Below are 16,169 nucleotides of genomic sequence, written 5' to 3' on the forward strand. Positions count from 1 at the left end.
CCGGCCCCGAGCGCGGCGCTCCCCAACGCGGGGTCCGGGGGAGCACGGCAGCTCCAACAGCCACAGCCCCGGCAACAACAGCCCCGGCAACAACAGCCCCGGCAACAACAGCCCCGGCAACAACAGCCCCGGCAACAGCCCCGCCAGCAGCCCTGGGAACAGCCCCGCCCTGTATCGCCAGGCCCCGAGGCACAGCCGGTCCCGGTTGCACAGCTTGTCCCGGCTGCATTGCTGCCTCGGTTGCATGGCGAACCCCAGCCGTGTCACCACATTTGTATTGCCACTCCTGGCTGCATCACCAATCGCAAGCTGCATCACCACTCTGTTTGCATCTCCAGCCTTGGCTGCATCGCCATCCTCCAGTTGCATCACCAGTCCCAGTTGCATTTCCAAGGCCAGTTATATTTCCATCCCAGCTGTTCTGCCAGCACCAGTTGCATCATGCTTCAGTAGTACCACCAACCCTGGTTATGTCACCAGTCCCAAACACATTGTCACCCACATCATGTTGCCAGTCCCGGTCGCATAACCAACCCCAACTGCATCACTGGCCTTGTGGTTTTTCCCAAAGCCCATCTCCTGGAGTGCCTCGCTTCTTGGTTATGGCTGGCTTTACCACCCAGCTCTGAAGGACAAAGCACGCACAGCATGCAGAAGCAAAGTGTGTTTATTATATTGTAAATCTGCTGGTTTTGAGTTGGTCTTGCCCAAGGAGCCTAGCTCGCTGCTCTGTAAGCCATACCTACTCTGCAACCCCCATGCTACCTCTGTGACCACCTGGTATATCAGAGCCTGCTCTTGTTATGCGAGTTGCTCTGTCCCAAGTGAGCAGAAGCTATGGCACCAAAGGTCCACAGCCTCTAAAGTGCCTAAAAATGGCCTGCTAGCAATGAGGGCTTGTGCATATGCTGGAATTTACGACTGTGATGTTAATGAGCTGGCAGCATGGTTAGTTATCCACCCGCTAGTGGGAAGTGACAAGCCTCTGAAGTAAAATTAATCACCATTCCCCAAAGAAGAACCGATCAGTGTGGAAGTGGGTGCCAGCCCATCCACCCGAGCTGTTGGTCTTGCTCACTTTCCTTCCAAACTCAGTTCCAAGTCCTTTGCTCCCCTGCACGGCAGTTTGTGCTGCCTACCATCATGAAGGGAAGCTGGCCCTCCCTCCTTTCAGTTTTTTTTAGCCTCCTTAAAGACCTTGTGTTCACGTAGGATCTTCCCCAACTTCCCAGCCTCTGGGCTGGATCTTGCCTGTCCTGGCTCCTCCTGCTCCTCTTTGCTCCCCAGCAGGATTTCGTTGATATAAGTGAGTGTCAGGTTGCTGAAGACCATGTTGAAGTGGTGGGCACCTCGCAGCTCCTGGACGTACACCTTCTGCTTTTGCTGGTCACGCCATCGCTTGCACAGCTCCAAGCTGCGTGTGCTGACACTGTCGTCCCCGTCACCATAAATTATGTCCACAGGGTCCTCATAAGGGAAACGCTCATCATAAACATAAGTCTCTGCGGTGGGGAAGCCTGTGCCATAGAGGCAGTATGTGTCCACCCCAGGAGGGGGTAAATCCTTCAACAAGTCCTTCATGTCCTCCCACATGTACCAGCCATCCTCCAGGTTGACGTCGGTGAAGAAGCGCTGGTAGTCGCGGTAGGTGTAGTTGTAGGAGGGTGTGGAGATGAAAACGTGGCTCTCGGGCCAGGCCAGGGTCGTGGGGAACATCCAGGGGCTGGTGGTGGTCATGCGCTGCTCTTCACGGAGCTTGATATTGGACATGAGTGGGATGCCCTGTTCGTCACCTGTGGGACACACCATAAATCACAAATCACATATCACAAATCACAAATCACAAATCACAGTGTCCCCTCATAGACAGAGCTTTGGGCAGCTGGGATCAGCCCTCCCCTCGGTCACTCACCACTGTCCCCTGGACTTCTCCAGCTCAGCTCTTCCCCTCCTTAGCCCTACCCTGCCCCTAACCTTACGTCCTCTCCTTACCCTCCCATCTGCAGATATCAAGAACAGCCTTCCAAAATCTTCTCTCCACATCTCTAGCTTCTCAGAGGGCCTGAGTGGAGACAAACCTGGATGTGTGATGGCACAGACCAACCCAGCCCTGAACATTCCCTGCAACCCTGGCACCTCCACACCTGCCTGCACAGGGACAGGAGAGAGCACTAGTAGGTGGCCAACTTGCATGTTTCCTACAAAGCTTGGCATTTTTGGTATGTCTGGAGACCTAAGACCATGGAATGACTTCAGATGACCTTAAAAATATCTCTGGCTCTTCTGGCAACTGAAAAAAATATTATCAGGTGACTTAAGGGTGATGCAAGGGGCCAGATGTTAAAACCTTCGAGCACATGATTTTTAATCTCATGCATTTTTGGACTTGTGACTTGTAGACATTCTGGGCTGTCAGCATTAGGCAAGTGATTGTGGCTTTATGAGCTGCAAAGAGGCTAAACAGGAACTGGGTTCCCCACCTCTTTCACCACTGTGCCCTTTCCCTGCCCACCCACACCATTCCATTTCTGCAGGAGGGAAAGAAAACAAAGAGGTGGCTGCACACAAGGAGTCACCCACCAGATGCCAGGATACGCAGGGGCTTGACAGAACCTCCCCAGGGGGCACCCAGGGAAATGAAGCCCCCAATGTACTGATCTTTCCAGGCTTGGGTCTGCTGCAGCAGGAAGTAGAGGATGTGCAGGTTGCCCATGCTGTGTGCGATGAGGAAGACGGGTCTCTGGTACTCATCGTGCATCTCCTCGATCAGCGCCTTCAGGTTCTGGAAGTATTCAGGCTGCTCCTCTGTGGACAAGAGGGGAGCATGATGGCATGAGGGTCATCCTGCTTCTCTCTGTGCATGGGGGGCCTGGCCACAACCCCCAGACTTACGAGGTCCAACTCTCCAGTCGTAGGGGGCTGCCCGAACTGTCTGGTCCCTCACATAGCCATTGTTCACCAGGTTCTGCACCATGGTGTGCAGGTAGCCTGTGGGCAGAGGGAACAAGTGGGAGTTAGGTCTGTGGTCTTCTCTTGTCAAGTTTTTTCCATTCTGGTCCTCATCATGGTCAAAATGTTCCCTGGTAAGCCCTGCAGCTCAGTGGCTCCAGCCAGACGTTCTGACCGAGTACTGGGTCAGGGATGGGGCAGGATGCTCCCTGCCAGCACTCAACTGTCCCCCAGGCTAACGTCCCTCACTCCCACTGCCCTGGGCTCTCTGCACAACCAGTCCCTGCTGGAGACATGGGGACATCTCCCCATTTGCAGGGAGCATGTGGGATCCTCAGACACCCTGGCCTCTCCTCCTCTCACCTGCCAGCTTGCTCTGATCCAGGTATTCCACAGAATAGGTCTTGCCAAAGCCAGGAACACGGATGTGCACCCCTGGGGCATTGGACATTTTCCGAGAGGTTCTGTTGTACACCACCCTGTGGGGACAGGACAGGAGGTGGCAGAAGAGCCATGTCCCCATGGGGAATATGGGGCTGGGGTGGAGATCACAGGGTAGCAGCTTGGACCTGTCTTTTTCCAGGACTTGTGTGGATGTGAGGTGAACTGGAGCCCAGCCAGCGTCCATTCTGCTCTCCTGGCATCCTGGGACAGGAGGCTCTGATGGAACCGTGCACAGCCCCCTCACCCTGCAGCCCCAGGCAGCATCTCCAGTGGGTGCTCAGGGTGGTCTGGCTGGGCTTGAGCACATGGCAGGGGCATGGGAAAGGGGAAAACAGAGCAGCAGCCAGTCACTTGTGTTCCCAAACAATCCCATGGTCCTCCCATTTTTTGCCATGTGTGCTAGATCATGTCCAGGGGGAGGAGGGGGGAGGGAGATCCTTGGTAGATCATTCCCCAGGGAGCTCCCAGGATAGGGTTGGATGGTACCTGGTGTTATCGATCCAGCAGTCAACTCCCACTGGCAGGAAGGTGTTGAGGTTGAGCCAGATGGTGAAATAATCCTCTGTTTTGCGGTAGCACATCCAGTTCACCACATCTGGCTTGTCCAGCTTTGCTTCCAGCTGGTTCCCAAGGCACCCGGGCACTGGAGGCACCACAGAGGGAGAGCACAGCCAGTTACAAATCCCATCCCACTGACCCTGTGGGACTGCCCAACCTGGTGCTTACCCCACCCCTCCAGTCATCTCCTGGGGTTGCCTGGGGATGGCTGGGCACCTGTTGGAGCAGCATCCCTGGAGAACAACCAGCTCTGCACAGGAGAGAGGGTGCTTGGAGCTGAGATGCAGGGTGAGCATGAAAACAGTGCTAAAATGCATCCTCCCAAGGACGCTTAGAGCTGCATTTCAGAGCTGTCACTCTTGGCCCAAACACGTGAGTCCCCAGCAGCACAAAGTATCCCGGGTTACTCCCCATCCCTGGATGGGTTTCCACCCTCCTCTCTTTGCTGCAGCCTGGGAGAAGAAATCTGTGTTGCTTGGGGCTGCCCATTCCTGATTCAGTCCTGACAACTTGTCCTGGGGTAGTGAGAAGCTCGGAGATGCACAGCTCCCAGGGAGAGTTTCCTGAACTTTAAGCCCTCCACACAGGCTGAACAAAGTCTCTGAAGTGCTTCAGTGCTGAGTGGAACTGACACGGTGTCAGCAGGACACAGCAGAGCTTTAAACAAGTTCATTTATGTGCCCTGGCCTCTCTCAGTGAAGGGTGACAGTCACCAGGGTGTTTGGTTTGCCTCCAGGAGCATCAGTGTGATTCCCAGCAGGGATGGGACACCCATCCTGCATCCAGCCTGTGCTGGGATGGACACCTTGGAGAGCTTTCCCAGCTGTGTGCAGGAGCCAGGAGCCAGCTCCTGGTGCCAGTGCTGACTGTGAGGGTGAGGACAAGAGGTGAATGACTGCAGGGGACAGTGAACCTGGTGGAATGGGAGCACCAGGTGACGAATCCCAAGGCCCCAGCAGGTCCAAGGACTTGCCTGCAATACATGGCTGGGGCTGGTGTGGATCATCAATGCCTTGTGCTATGCAAGAGGGGAAGGAGATGTAGCAGTTACCTTCCTCAACCTGCCTCACAGCTCCTTCATGCCTGTGGCACGTTCCTAGGGGTACAGGAAGGGTCTAATCCTGTCTTCAAAGCACCTGGTTGGGGAGCAGACAGGTATAGGGGAGCCCTGGTAGGGAGTGGGCAGAATGAACTTCCCTAATCAGGAGGAGGAGCAGGATCATGCTCTGATGGCTCCTGAAGGTGCACATCCAGCACCCCCCTGCCCCTGGCACACAGCCCTGAGCTCTGCTTCCCCTTCCAGAGGACATTAGGTAATTATTAAGGGAGCTCTGTGAGGGCAGAGGGGTTATCAGTGGTCCCAAGGGCACTGGGGGTTTTCGGGACGCCCGGCCCCGGGGGAAGGGTTACTTGTGGGCTGCACAAGGGGCATCCGGGTCTGGCTGGGTGTGGGACACGGCCTGAGGCTGGGACCGGGGACAAAAGGAGATGCTCCATTGTCACACGTAATCCTGAAAAGAGGTGACAGTGACTCGGCTCTTCTGACCACCCCAGGGCACGGAGGCCTTTGCCCCCTGATGCCCCTGGGAAGGGAATTTACAGTCAGCCCTTGGCATTGCAGCAGGGGATTCTGCTGCAATGCTTTCTATCTGCATTCTGCTTTTTCTCTTCTCTTTTTTTAAGGGGAAACTCATCATGATTCAAGAAAAAGGAGGACAACCCCAACTCTGCTCAGCAGAATTTTCATGGCACAACCTGAGCTCAAGTGCCTGGTGACAGCACTGGGGCAAAGGAAGGCAGAGCCATGCAGCACAGAGGCACCAGCTGGTGGTGTCTGCTTCCACCTCCCTCAGATGATGCCCCCACATCTCCCTGTGCCACTTTTCCTGCTGGCTTGTCCCCAGTTGGAGCTAGCATTGGGTGGGATGATTGGATCCTCTTTTGCAGCAGCAGAAGGATGACTTAGCCATCTCCATGGAGAGGGAGAAGACACAAGATGTGGTGAGCTTCAGGAAAGTGAGAGGTGGTAGATCTACCCACTGCATCACTGGCAGCCTGTTTGGGAGGTGGCAGAGTGTGCTGCAGCCCCTGTGCCTCTGCCAGCAGAGTTCCCCAGACCCAAACAAACCCTAAAACACTCTGTTCGCTAGGTGTGAGATATCAGAGACCCATTTGCTTTCTGGGATGCCCAGTCTATCCCCTCAGCTTCAAAAAGCTCCACCTGGCCATGGCCAGTCCTGTGTCCCTATCCCAGCGAATGGGAGGCACTGAGGAGCTGTGTGACACCCTCACTTGGTGGCTCCAATCCAGGCAGCCAGGAGCCATGGCAGCCAAAGCCCACTGAGTCACCAGTGGCACCGACCCCAGCCTCGCTGCCCGCTTTGGGGGCTGCATGGCAGCCAGAGTGCCCACCCACAGCCCGCGTGGTGCCCGCGCTGGAGCCACCTTACCGAGCACCACGGGCGGTGTGCTGTTTGTCGGGGGAGCTTCTGGGGTGGTGGTGGGTGGAAAGAGGACATTGAAGAGCCAGAACTGGGACGTGGGCTGCAGGAGCAGCGACAGCGTCAGCAGCGCAAGCCCGGCGCCGCTGCTCCCCATGGCAGGCTCGGCCGGGATCCTCCGGACGGCTCCAAGCCAAACAGCCTTTTATAATTTTTACGCAGGTCCAGCCAAGAGGCACCCGGGCTGCAGGGGAGGGGAGAGCTGCAAGGGGCTGGCCATGAGGAGGAGGAGGGACGGGGAGGGACAAGGACTGGCCTTATGGACAAGCCATGGCCTGTCAAAACCAGTCCGGCGGTGCCATGGAGTTCTTGGTGCCCCCAGAGCCCTGCTCGGGTGTGCTGCACATTTGAGCAGCTTCCCAGTGCCTCGGTGTCCCTTTGCCATGTCCTGGGGAGGTGACTGCCACGTTCTTGCATGGCTCTCTAGGGGTAATGTCCCAGGCCTGCTCACTCCCTGCCTCACTGAATACAGCTCCTCTCCACTCCTCCTGCCCCTGGCAGGAGATGCTGGCACTGCCAGGGTGGCCAGGTGAACCCCAGGAATCTGGGAGAAGATGGAGGAGTTGGGATAGGGAAAGGCACATCTGGGCTGCTCCTTGTGCTGCACGGCAGTGCCACATTCCCCAGTGACAGCCTGGGCACTGCCCCTGCCCCGTGCACCATCCCAGCATCCACTGGAAGGGCTCCTCTGTGACAGTCCCAGCCGGGGGAAGCCCCTGCAGCTTCAGCCTGCACTGGCTATTGGGGACCCTCAGGGACAAGGGACGCTCAGGCTGGAAGGGACTTTAAAACTCCTCTCATTTCAAACCCATGCCATGGGCAGGGACAACTCCCACTGGACCAGAATGATCCAAGCCCCATGCAACATGGCCTTGAACACTTCAAGGGATGGGGCAAATCATATTTCTCTGCTGAAGAGAAGATGTCTTCTTCCTCCCAGGGAAGTGTGAGGTGGGACAGGGATGTGGGGCACCGGTGGGTGGGCTGCCTGACAGGGTGGGTTCCCTGTGGGGCAAAAGGGTCCCTTCCTGAAGAGTGGGGAGGAAGGGCAAGAGAATGTGTGGGGTGACCTTTAGGTGCCCACCGCGGGCTCTGTGTCTGTAACTCCCCACAGCCGCCTCCCTCCTTAACGCGGCTCCTGCAAAAGCGCCTCTGGGACTCGGATTCTGCAGCCGCAGAGCAGAGCTCGGACCCCTGCGCGGCCACAGCCACCGCTGCTGCTCCTGTCCCCCGGCAGGACCGTCCTGCCTCCCTCTGGGGGCGGCGGAGGTTTTACAGCCGCTCCCGCAGCATCCTGCTCCCCTCCCCGCCTGCGCATCCCTGCGGCAGCGGCTTCTTCCCAGGGCGCATCGCCGTGCCCGATCAGTGCCCAGGGAGATGCCCAGAAGCCGGGTGTTCAGCCTGGCCTGCGCTGGCAGCCTCGTTGGGGTGGTGTGGGAGTGGGAAATATCAAAGTGGGGTCCCCACGTTGTCCCTGCAATGCCGCAGGAAAGCGGGGTCCCCCTGCCTGTCACAGAGATGCCCCCCCCGAGCCCAAATGTGAGCCTGGATAGCTCAGTTGGGAGAGCATCAGACTTTTAATCTGAGGGTCCAGGGTTCAAGCCCCTGTTCAGGCGGTGGCTTTATCCTTTAGGAGCCCAGGGGCAGGAGCGGCACCTCAGGCCAGGACGGTCCCGCCTGGGGCAACTGCTGCAGGGAAGAAGTGTAGGGGATTTATGGGGTTGTGGTCTCCTCTCTCTCAGTGAAGGGTGCTCGGGTGCCCCAGCTGCCTTCAGGCAGCGTTCTTAAAGTTTGGGTTCCTGCTGGCAACTGTTTTTTTTCTGCGTGACAACCTCCATGAAGATACTGAAGGGACCGGAGCATCCCTCCCAGGAGGGAAGCCAGACTCCGTTCAGTGGTGCCAGAGGCCGTGGACACACCCTGGAACACGGGAGGCTCCAGCTGAACATCAGGAGACCCTTTTTCACTGGGAGAGTGACGAGTGGAAGTTTCCAGCAGAGCCCTGCATCACTTGAAGGGAACACAGTTCATGTGAGAGCAGAGGCTGCTTGTGGGGCCACCACACTGCCTCACCTGGGCTGCCCTGTAGGTGTACAGACAGTTCAGGATATTTTTGCAAAATAGAAAATCTTTTAACAGAAAATCAATCCATTCTGGATGAAAAATATCCCCTGTCCTATGTAAAAAAAAAAATATATATGTTTTTCAACCTGAACATACAACATCAGTTAGTCAAGCATAGTAAATTATTTTTCAGGTAAGTTTAGTGGCCTTACACATCACACTGACTTTCTGTGGAAAAAAAAATAAAAGAGGAATGAGAAGTTATGTATTTCCTTGTGTTTTTGCTGCTCAGCTGGGTAAAAGTGCTGCTGCTAATGGGCAGCTTCTCTACATGTTTGCCTTCTCTTCCTCCTCTCTTACCTTTAGAAGAGAAAAATGCTTTTTGAGCTTCCTCTAAGTAAAGAGATATGTGTTTTCAATAAATGAATATTGGAGGAGTGTGAAGTCATGCAAGCAAGTGCACTATAAACTGCAAGTCCTACAAGTAAATGTGCAACGATTTTTTTTCTTGATTTCTTGCTCTGGATAAGATACAAATGAAAATAAATCTATTTTCTGCTAAGAAAAAAAAAATCCACTCCCTCCTTTTTCCAAGCACCAGCCCTGCAGACGCCTGAGCCCATCTGCCTGAGTGCTGCAGCCTTCTGCTGCTTTCAGATGTCCCCACAGCAGTGAGCTGGGACCCTCTTGGGTGGTGCCTTCTCCACCACCAGCCTGTGCCACACCTTATGTAACTTCTCTTGGGCAAGCTGCTGAGCAGAGCGAGTTCTGTGCGGCTGTCAGGAGAGGGCACCAAGTCCCAGCAAACAGGGTGACTCCATTAAGGCTCCAGAAGGGTAAAGGCAACAGTTTAAGAGGCTTCCCCAGGCTGAAGCATCTCCTGGTGCCCCCAGAGATCACCTGCTTCTTGGTGCCCGTGAGACCTCGAGTTCCCAGACCTACAGTTTGTCAGGGTCACCCCTCAGCTCTGGGTGGGTTCTGCATCTGCTCTGAAAGCATCCCTGGAGGTCCTGCAACCAAAATCCTGCTCCCCTGGGGCAGGGAGTGCCAGCAGTGGGACTTTCACCTGCTTATCTTCCTTCTTCTGCTGTGGCAGATCCTTCATGCCCTGGGGGCCAGAAGCTGAGCAAGCTGCTGCCTCCCACCTCCTCTCACTCTGCAGGGCTGTCACAGCATCTTCTGCTCCTCTTTCTGCAAAACTGTGAGGAAGTGGAACGTGGAAGGCTGGGCAAATTCCTCTAAATTCTCAAGTCTGCCTGGAAAAGAAGAAGCCGGAGTGCTTTCCCCGAAGTGTCACTGCAGCCTGGCTGGAGAGACCCTGCACAGTGACTACAGCTCGGGAAATCATTATTCGTACAAGTCTGGTCACTCTTGGACCATCCAAGCTTGTGGCCCCCTCCCAGGGCATGACATCTTTTCAAAGCAACCCCCTCACAGCTGCCTCCCTCCCGGCTCTTGACAAAAGTTGCTGTGACTCGGATTCGAACCGAGGTTGCTGCGGCCACAACGCAGAGTACTGACCACTATACGATCACAGCAGAGGAGACCCTGCCACCCGCCGGCTCCTGCAAACATCCTGTGAGGACCACGGGAAGGGAGCTCTGTCCCCTCCCCTGCCACCGACACCCAGCACAGCCCCCCCAACAAATCCTGATTGATTAAGGAGGCTACAAATGGACTTGGATGCTGCTGCTCGGAGCCTCGGCAATCTGGACTGAGGCCCTAAATTGTGCAAAGCACCGGCAGTGCTGGGATGGCACCCAGGAAATGGAGCTGCTGCAAAGGACAGCGCTGTTGAGGGGCCTTCTGCAGTGGGGCCAGCACCCTATAATACAGCAAAGTCAGGGTTATAATAATTTCAGCTAAATCTAAGTGATATAAGAGGTGAGGAATTAATATATTTTTTAGCATCGTGTGTGATACAACAAATTTGAGGGAATTCAGTTAAAAATACAACAAATGGCACAATGATCCCCATGGGGACATGAGTGGTGTTGTGGGAAGGATGCAGTCAGACAGGTCTGGATAATCCAGAATATCCCTGGCCCCTGTCACCCATCATTCCCAGGGTCCCACTGCCACCTCCCTGCCTAATCATGATCCTTCTCCACGTTTCCTCCCCAATTTCATGTCTTCAGAATTGTACTTTGCTGGCTCCAGAGCTGCATTTGCTGTTCCTGGTTCTGGTGCAGGTTGGTCTCAGTGCTGGTGGTGAAGAAAGGACTCAGTGTGGGTGGGAGCTCCCTGCTCCTCATCCAAAGCAGCCCACAGTCCCCTGGCTACCATCCCACTGCTGCCTCCTCCCCATCCACAGGATGTACAGTGGGGGATCCCTGGTGTCCCCATGGACCCCGAGGCCTCATGCGCCCCTTTGGTCCCACACCCCACTCCATCAGCCCCATGGTGAGTCCCAGAGGACCTGTGGGTATCTTTGCTCATCATGGAGCCTCCAGTGCCATATGTGCCCCATGGAAATGTTCACCAAGAGCCCATCCTGCCTCCACACACCAGCTTGGAACAGGGAGCGCAGCCACCAAGAAGAGAGGTACAGACAGGATTTAACAGCAACACAGAATAGGTTCCTGTCCCTGAGAGGATTCAAGGCTGCACTTACAGATTTCCCATTTGAGGCCCTGGTCTTCATGGGTGTTTTTAGCTACCTTGATCTCTGCTGGAGGAACACAGCAGGACATAAGCAAGCCAGGAAGATCACGTCAGGTTTTGTCTTCCTGACCTTTGTAGTGGAGGAGCTAACGATGAGCAGGGCTCTGCTTAGACTTGGAACTGACAAACGAGGAAGGACTGGGAGGAGTGCCTGAGTCATTGTAAGGTGATGCTGCCATTCAGAGGGAGAGCTCTGGGATGAGCCCGGGGACAAGTTCTTATCAGAATGGTGTCCAGGTCCCCAGTTAGAAAAGAACAAATGTTCACACCAATCTAGCTCAATGATATGCGGAAACAACTGAGAAGGACTCTCTCAGTGATAGTTAATAGAAGATCAAGGGAAGGAGGCTCACACAGTGCTATTTATTGTTTGTGGACAATCATTTACTAAGGGACAGGCACAGCATGGTGCAGCAGCAGTGGTCCTCATAGTCAGAATCCTGAATCAGCATTTCACCAGGGTATGACCTTCCCTTCCCAGTCCAGGAAGGTCCCAGTTTCCTTCTCAGAGATGGAGGACAGCACCTTCAGCATCCCTTGCACGCTGTCATCCACTGTCAGGGGAGGCTGTGGGGAAGAGGGAGAAACAGTTCTGTGCTCAAGGATCTGCCCTGAAACAAATCATTGCTCTGGGCAAGGAGCATTCCCAGTTGCTCATCTCCCTCCCTCCTTTGTCTCCAGGGTATCTGCCCAGGAGCTCTCACACAGCCCAGCATGAGACCACAACAAATTCTGCATTCCTAAACCATGAGGTTCTCCCAGACCATGGACAAAAGATCTCTTACCTTAAATGATCCTGCATTCCCCATGTCTGTTTGCACCCAGCCGGGGTGGAGAGCGACACAGAGGATGCCGTGCTCCTTGTACGCCAGGGACTGGCACTTGCTCAGCATGTTCAGAGCAGCCTGTGGGGAGACAATGCAGGGACGGGGGTGGGAGGGGAAGGGGGGGCTGCAAGGGGACATGTGCAGACCCCACAGCTGGGACAGGGACAGGGCAGAGGGGGCCACTACATGATGCTCCCTCACTATCCCTATGCTCAGCCTAGTTGAAGTCCTATTGTATCAATGTCCCTCTGAGGTAGGACCCAGGGCCAGGCACATAACTGTGCTGTGCTGGGTACCCAGGGACAGGAGCTCAGTCACAGTGTAGAGAGGGGCACAGACTGAGGGGGAGGTTGGAAGGCAGTGTGATCATTTGGAGGGGAAAATGTCTGGGCTCACCCCCAGCAACATCTAGCATTACCTTGCTGCAGCGGTACGAGACAACTTGTCCAAAATCCCATACATACATATCCTCAATGGAGCCTGCATAGCTGGACATGTTGATGATGGCAGCCTTGCTGCAGCTCAGCCCTGAGCCTGGGCTCTCCTGGGCAGCTTTCTCCAGCAAGGGCAGGAATGCCTGTGAGGAGACAGAGGGACAGGAGCACACACAGACATGGCACAGGGCAGACAGCACCAGCTCCTTCCACAGTGGGTAACATTGACACCAGCACTGGGGCATCCTCCTTCCTCTTCCCATTACCCCAGCCTGTTTGGCTCCAGCTCCTGAACTCCAGCCCAATGCTCCATGAGCTTCTCATCAGCTGGGAGCCCATCGGAGCACCAGAGCAGTGACAGCAGCTCCTCCCACTGGCCCTTCACTCTCTCTGCAATGCCCAGTTTGAGGACATGGGAAGGGATCCTTCTGGAGCTGTGCTGGGGACTCACCTGGCCCATCAGCAGTGGCCCAATTGTGTTAGTGGTGTAAACCTGGGTCATACTCTCCAGCGTCTCATTAGCAAGGAAGTTTGGCTTGACCATTCCAGCATTGTTGATGAGGAGGTTCAGCCCAGAATCCCCCAGGTGCTCCCCAACCTTGGCTGCAGCCGCCTTGATGCTGGCAGGGTCAGCAACTTCTGCAGAGCCAACACAGGGGAGGTCAGAGCCTGTGTCCCCATGGGGGAGTCCCCTCTGTTCCCCCAGAAGTGGCAGTGCCCAATGGCCCTGCAGGCACCAGCCCCTTGGCACAGCTCCTTCCCAGCACGGGGCTCCCAGGGTGTGCCCAGCCTGGGCACTCACCAGAGGAACCGGGGCAAAGGATCCCCACCTCGGGGCACCTACCGAGCGGGATGACGATGATGTTGGGGTGCTTGGAGGCCAAATTCTGTAACTCCTGTAAGAGAGGGCACTGTGTAGGCATGGAGAGGCTGGAGGGGCTGTGCAGAGGCTCAGCTGTTCCCCGGTTTCTGCGTTGCTCTGGCTCCATCCTTGCACTACCACAGACCTCACACTATGCTCCAGCTGCCTGAACTGAATAGATGGGGAGGACTCCATGACCAAGTACCACTGTTCCCTCCACACATCCCATGCACAGCTGCTGCCACTGCTGGCTGTCTCGGCCCAGCTGCCCTGTGCCCCAGGTGCCTGACTGCATCTTCAGACACTTGCAAGTGCCATCCCTGTTCCAATTTCCCCCTGACACTGAGTCCTCCCATTCCCCAGCACAGTCACTGCCTCCCAGCCCAGCCTCACCTGCGCTCTCTGTCCCTTGGGGTCCCGACAGGTGGCAAAAATCCACTGTGGTGGTTTTGGCATCCTCAGGAAATGCTGGACAAACCCCAGGCCGAGGCCCCGGTTGGCCCCAGTCACCAGAACGGAGCGGACACAGAGCTCTGCCATGCTGCTTGTCCTCCTCTGCTCCAGCTCTCACTGTTTGCTTTGCTCCCTAGTATTTCCTTATAGCATTTCCCACAGACACCCCTCCCACTCAGGGTTTACACCAACCCTTGGATCCAGGAGAAGCAACTGCTCCAGCCCTTTAAACTCCAGGACATAGATCCCGGCTGAGAGCCAGTCCTTGTTTCCAAAGGGCAAAAACCCTTGGTGGTTTCAGGCAAATTCTACTGTCCTTGGGAAACCTGATGCCATAAGCCAGGAGAAGATATGGGAGAGGAGGGAAGGAGCAGCATGTGCAAGGGAGGTGGGAAGCTCCATGGCTCACATGGGCTTGACACCTTCACAAGAAGTGTTTTCTCCATCAGACCCACACAACATTGGGAACAGGCTGATCTCATCCCCCTGTCCTGGTCCCCTAAGCCGGGACATTCTTCACATGGCCATGAGCAGACACTCCCTGCCTTGATCTTGCCTCCTCCCAGCCAATGCCCATGCCCCGACTGACAGGTGAAACAAAGCTCCCACGGAGGGAAGCAAACCCAGTGGATCCAGTCTCCTGGCAGGATGGGCACCTGCATGGCCAGCACACCACCAGCTGCTGGCCTTGCCCTCCAGCAGGACACAAACTGCAGACTTGCCTCAACTAATGCAGTATCTGTGTTTTGCATCAGGAATTTCTGCCACTCCTGGAGCAAGCAGCGAAGGGTGCAGGGAAGGAGGGTCTGAGCTGCAGCCGGGCCGCTGTCATCAACATCTCCAGCAAACTGGGCTCCATTGGGCTGTGCCTCAGGGTGCCAGAGGCCCCCATGTACCCGTACAGGGCCAGCAAGGTGAGGCGCCAGGGGAGGTGCTGGAGATGCTGTCCCAGGCACGGTGCCCGTGGAGGGGAGGGAGCCCATGGGTCATCCCCTGCCCCAGCCACCACCCCCTCCCTGGTTCTCCCAGGTGGAAGCACAGAGACCGGGACAGCAGAAGCAAGGACTGAGCCTTTCCAGCAGGTCATGCTGATGCTTTGTCCCAGGACCAAGTCCCATTTCCCACCTCCACAGACATTTTCTTCCTGGGAAATGTCTCCTCTCCTGCCCACCCACTCCCCGGGTTGTGCTGGCAGGGCTGTGCCTCTTCCAGGCTGCCCAGAACATGGTGACGAGGTGCTTGGCTGTGAAGCTTCAAGAAGAGAAGGGCTTGGGAAACAACTTCTCTCCCCTTTCCCACCCCACGTGTGCCCCTGTGGTCCCTCTGTACCCCCACCTCTGTAAACTCTGGCAGCTGATGCCTCTCTGCTCTGTCTCCACACCCAGTCTCAAACCCCCCTTCCAAGCCTGGGGCAGGATCCCTGTGCTCTGCCTGAGTGCTGTGTGTCCCTCTGTCCCACCTGTGACCAGGCATCCCCAGCTGAGGGGAGGAGGCAGCTGGTCCCTGTGACCCCCAGCCCCTCAGGCAGCCCAGCTGGGACAGGTCAGAAAGTCAGTCCTGCAGGGGCTCAGAAGATCTCTCTCCTCTCAGGAGAGGGACCCTGCTCCAGCTTCTCCAGTGCCTCCTGGAGGGGAGTTCTCCAGAGGGCAGTCCCAGTGCCATGGGACACTCATGGGAATGCCAGTGACAGCCGTGGGTCGAGGGCAGCTGTGGGCACCACTGCATCCAGCATGAGGAGTGGGATATCTGGGAAGGGGCCATCTAATGAGCTGGCAATGCACAACAGAGCTGGAGGTTATCAGCAGGAGTTTATTGAGGATCTGGGAAACACAGAAGCAGTGGCACAGGGTCCCTCCTGGCTGCCAGGATCCTGAAGTGGTGTCTCACCAGGGTCTGACCTTCCCTTCCCAGTCCAGGAAGGCGCCGGTCTCCTTCTCAGAGAGGGAGGAGAGGACCTTCAGCATCCCTTGCACGCTGTCATCCACTGTCACAGGGGGCTGTGGGGAAGAGGGGGAGATGCAGCCTGTGCCCAAGGCCTGGCTGAGGGCCCTGGAACAGCTAGAGCCAGGGGAAAGATCTGCTCCAGGGCAAAGGGAAAGCTGACAACCTGAAGGGGAGGGACTGAGATGAGAACTGAGGGGATGGAGCACCCAGCACCCAAGACCAGAACAGGGGGAGTTGCCCCAGCAGCGATTGGGCAGGCTGCTCAGGGGCAGGGGCTCAGGACAGCAACTCCCACCCATGGAAAATCAGCACAGGAGCTCTGATGGACCCGCCCTGGTGGAATTCCTACCATGTGTCCGTGTCCGAAAGAGCTGCCCATGTCTGTTTGCACCCAGCCGGGGTGGAGAGCGACACAGAGGATGCCGTGCTCCTTGTACGCCAGGGACTGGCACTTGCTCAGCATGTTCAG

At 56.2% G+C, this 16,169-nt stretch overlaps 3 protein-coding genes and 2 non-coding genes across 8 annotated transcripts in view; 1 reads left to right on the forward strand and 4 right to left on the reverse strand.

Annotated features, from left to right (window-relative positions):
- Positions 1 to 649: 649 nt before the first annotated feature.
- On the reverse strand, positions 650 to 6,601 carry LCAT (lecithin-cholesterol acyltransferase). 4 transcript variants are annotated; one of them, XM_015639650.3, is made up of 6 exons: positions 6,402 to 6,601; positions 3,880 to 4,036; positions 3,313 to 3,428; positions 2,893 to 2,988; positions 2,581 to 2,805; positions 650 to 1,793 (listed from the first exon to the last, which is right to left on the reverse strand). In XM_015639650.3, the coding sequence occupies exons 1-6, from the start codon at positions 6,547 to 6,549 to the stop codon at positions 1,171 to 1,173; spliced, it is 1,365 nt and encodes a 454-aa protein (XP_015495136.1). In that variant the 5' UTR covers positions 6,550 to 6,601; the 3' UTR covers positions 650 to 1,170. The 4 variants fall into 4 exon arrangements, with proteins under 4 accessions (XP_015495136.1, XP_033373122.1, XP_033373124.1 ...); XM_033517231.1 differs by lacking the exon at positions 6,402 to 6,601 and having other exon boundaries at positions 3,313 to 3,689; positions 3,880 to 3,971; XM_033517233.1 differs by lacking the exon at positions 6,402 to 6,601 and having other exon boundaries at positions 3,313 to 3,594; positions 3,880 to 3,966.
- A 1,394-nt stretch (positions 6,602 to 7,995) lies between these two features.
- On the forward strand, positions 7,996 to 8,068 carry TRNAK-UUU. Its single transcript has one exon. It is a non-coding gene; the product is annotated as a tRNA-Lys (tRNA).
- A 1,914-nt stretch (positions 8,069 to 9,982) lies between these two features.
- Positions 9,983 to 10,054, reverse strand: TRNAH-GUG. The gene has a single exon. It is a non-coding gene; the product is annotated as a tRNA-His (tRNA).
- A 1,467-nt stretch (positions 10,055 to 11,521) lies between these two features.
- On the reverse strand, positions 11,522 to 13,875 carry LOC107209705 (C-factor-like). The gene is made up of 6 exons (XM_015639687.2): positions 13,697 to 13,875; positions 13,286 to 13,337; positions 12,893 to 13,080; positions 12,426 to 12,584; positions 11,966 to 12,085; positions 11,522 to 11,747 (listed from the first exon to the last, which is right to left on the reverse strand). Exons 1-6 carry the CDS (start codon positions 13,841 to 13,843, stop codon positions 11,634 to 11,636), a joined length of 780 nt encoding a protein of 259 aa, XP_015495173.1. The 5' UTR covers positions 13,844 to 13,875; the 3' UTR covers positions 11,522 to 11,633.
- Positions 13,876 to 15,545: 1,670 nt separating this feature from the next.
- Positions 15,546 to 16,169, reverse strand: part of LOC107209709 (C-factor-like) — a 136,335-nt gene continuing 135,711 nt past the window's right edge. The window contains exons 7-8 of the mRNA XM_019007986.1: positions 16,050 to 16,169; positions 15,546 to 15,753 (exon numbers count right to left, since the gene is read on the reverse strand). The exon at positions 16,050 to 16,169 is cut by the window's right edge and continues 1 nt beyond it. Coding sequence (XP_018863531.1) covers positions 15,640 to 15,753; positions 16,050 to 16,169 — 234 coding nt within the window. The 3' untranslated portion in view covers positions 15,546 to 15,639. The remainder of the gene's footprint in view (positions 15,754 to 16,049) is intronic.

Source organism: Parus major, chromosome 11 (genome assembly GCF_001522545.3).
Source record: "Parus major isolate Abel chromosome 11, Parus_major1.1, whole genome shotgun sequence".
Taxonomy (NCBI): Eukaryota; Metazoa; Chordata; class Aves; order Passeriformes; family Paridae; genus Parus; species Parus major.

Excerpts from the sequence above, each read along its gene's own strand:
- LCAT (XM_015639650.3), bottom strand. The coding sequence starts at position 6,549 with ATGGGGAGCAGCGGCGCCGGGCTTGCGCTGCTGACGCTGTCGCTGCTC. Across the intron at positions 3,429-3,879 it reads TGCTGGATCGATAACACCAG|GGTGGTGTACAACAGAACCT; the intron begins GTACCATCCAAC and ends CTGTCCCCACAG. Across the intron at positions 2,989-3,312 it reads GGATCAGAGCAAGCTGGCAG|GCTACCTGCACACCATGGTG; the intron begins GTGAGAGGAGGA and ends CTCTGCCCACAG.
- LOC107209705 (XM_015639687.2), bottom strand. The coding sequence starts at position 13,843 with ATGGCAGAGCTCTGTGTCCGCTCCGTTCTGGTGACTGGGGCCAACCGG. Across the intron at positions 13,338-13,696 it reads CCAAGGGACAGAGAGCGCAG|GAGTTACAGAATTTGGCCTC; the intron begins GTGAGGCTGGGC and ends CCTCTCTTACAG. Across the intron at positions 11,748-11,965 it reads GGAATGCAGGATCATTTAAG|CCTCCCCTGACAGTGGATGA; the intron begins GTAAGAGATCTT and ends TCTTCCCCACAG.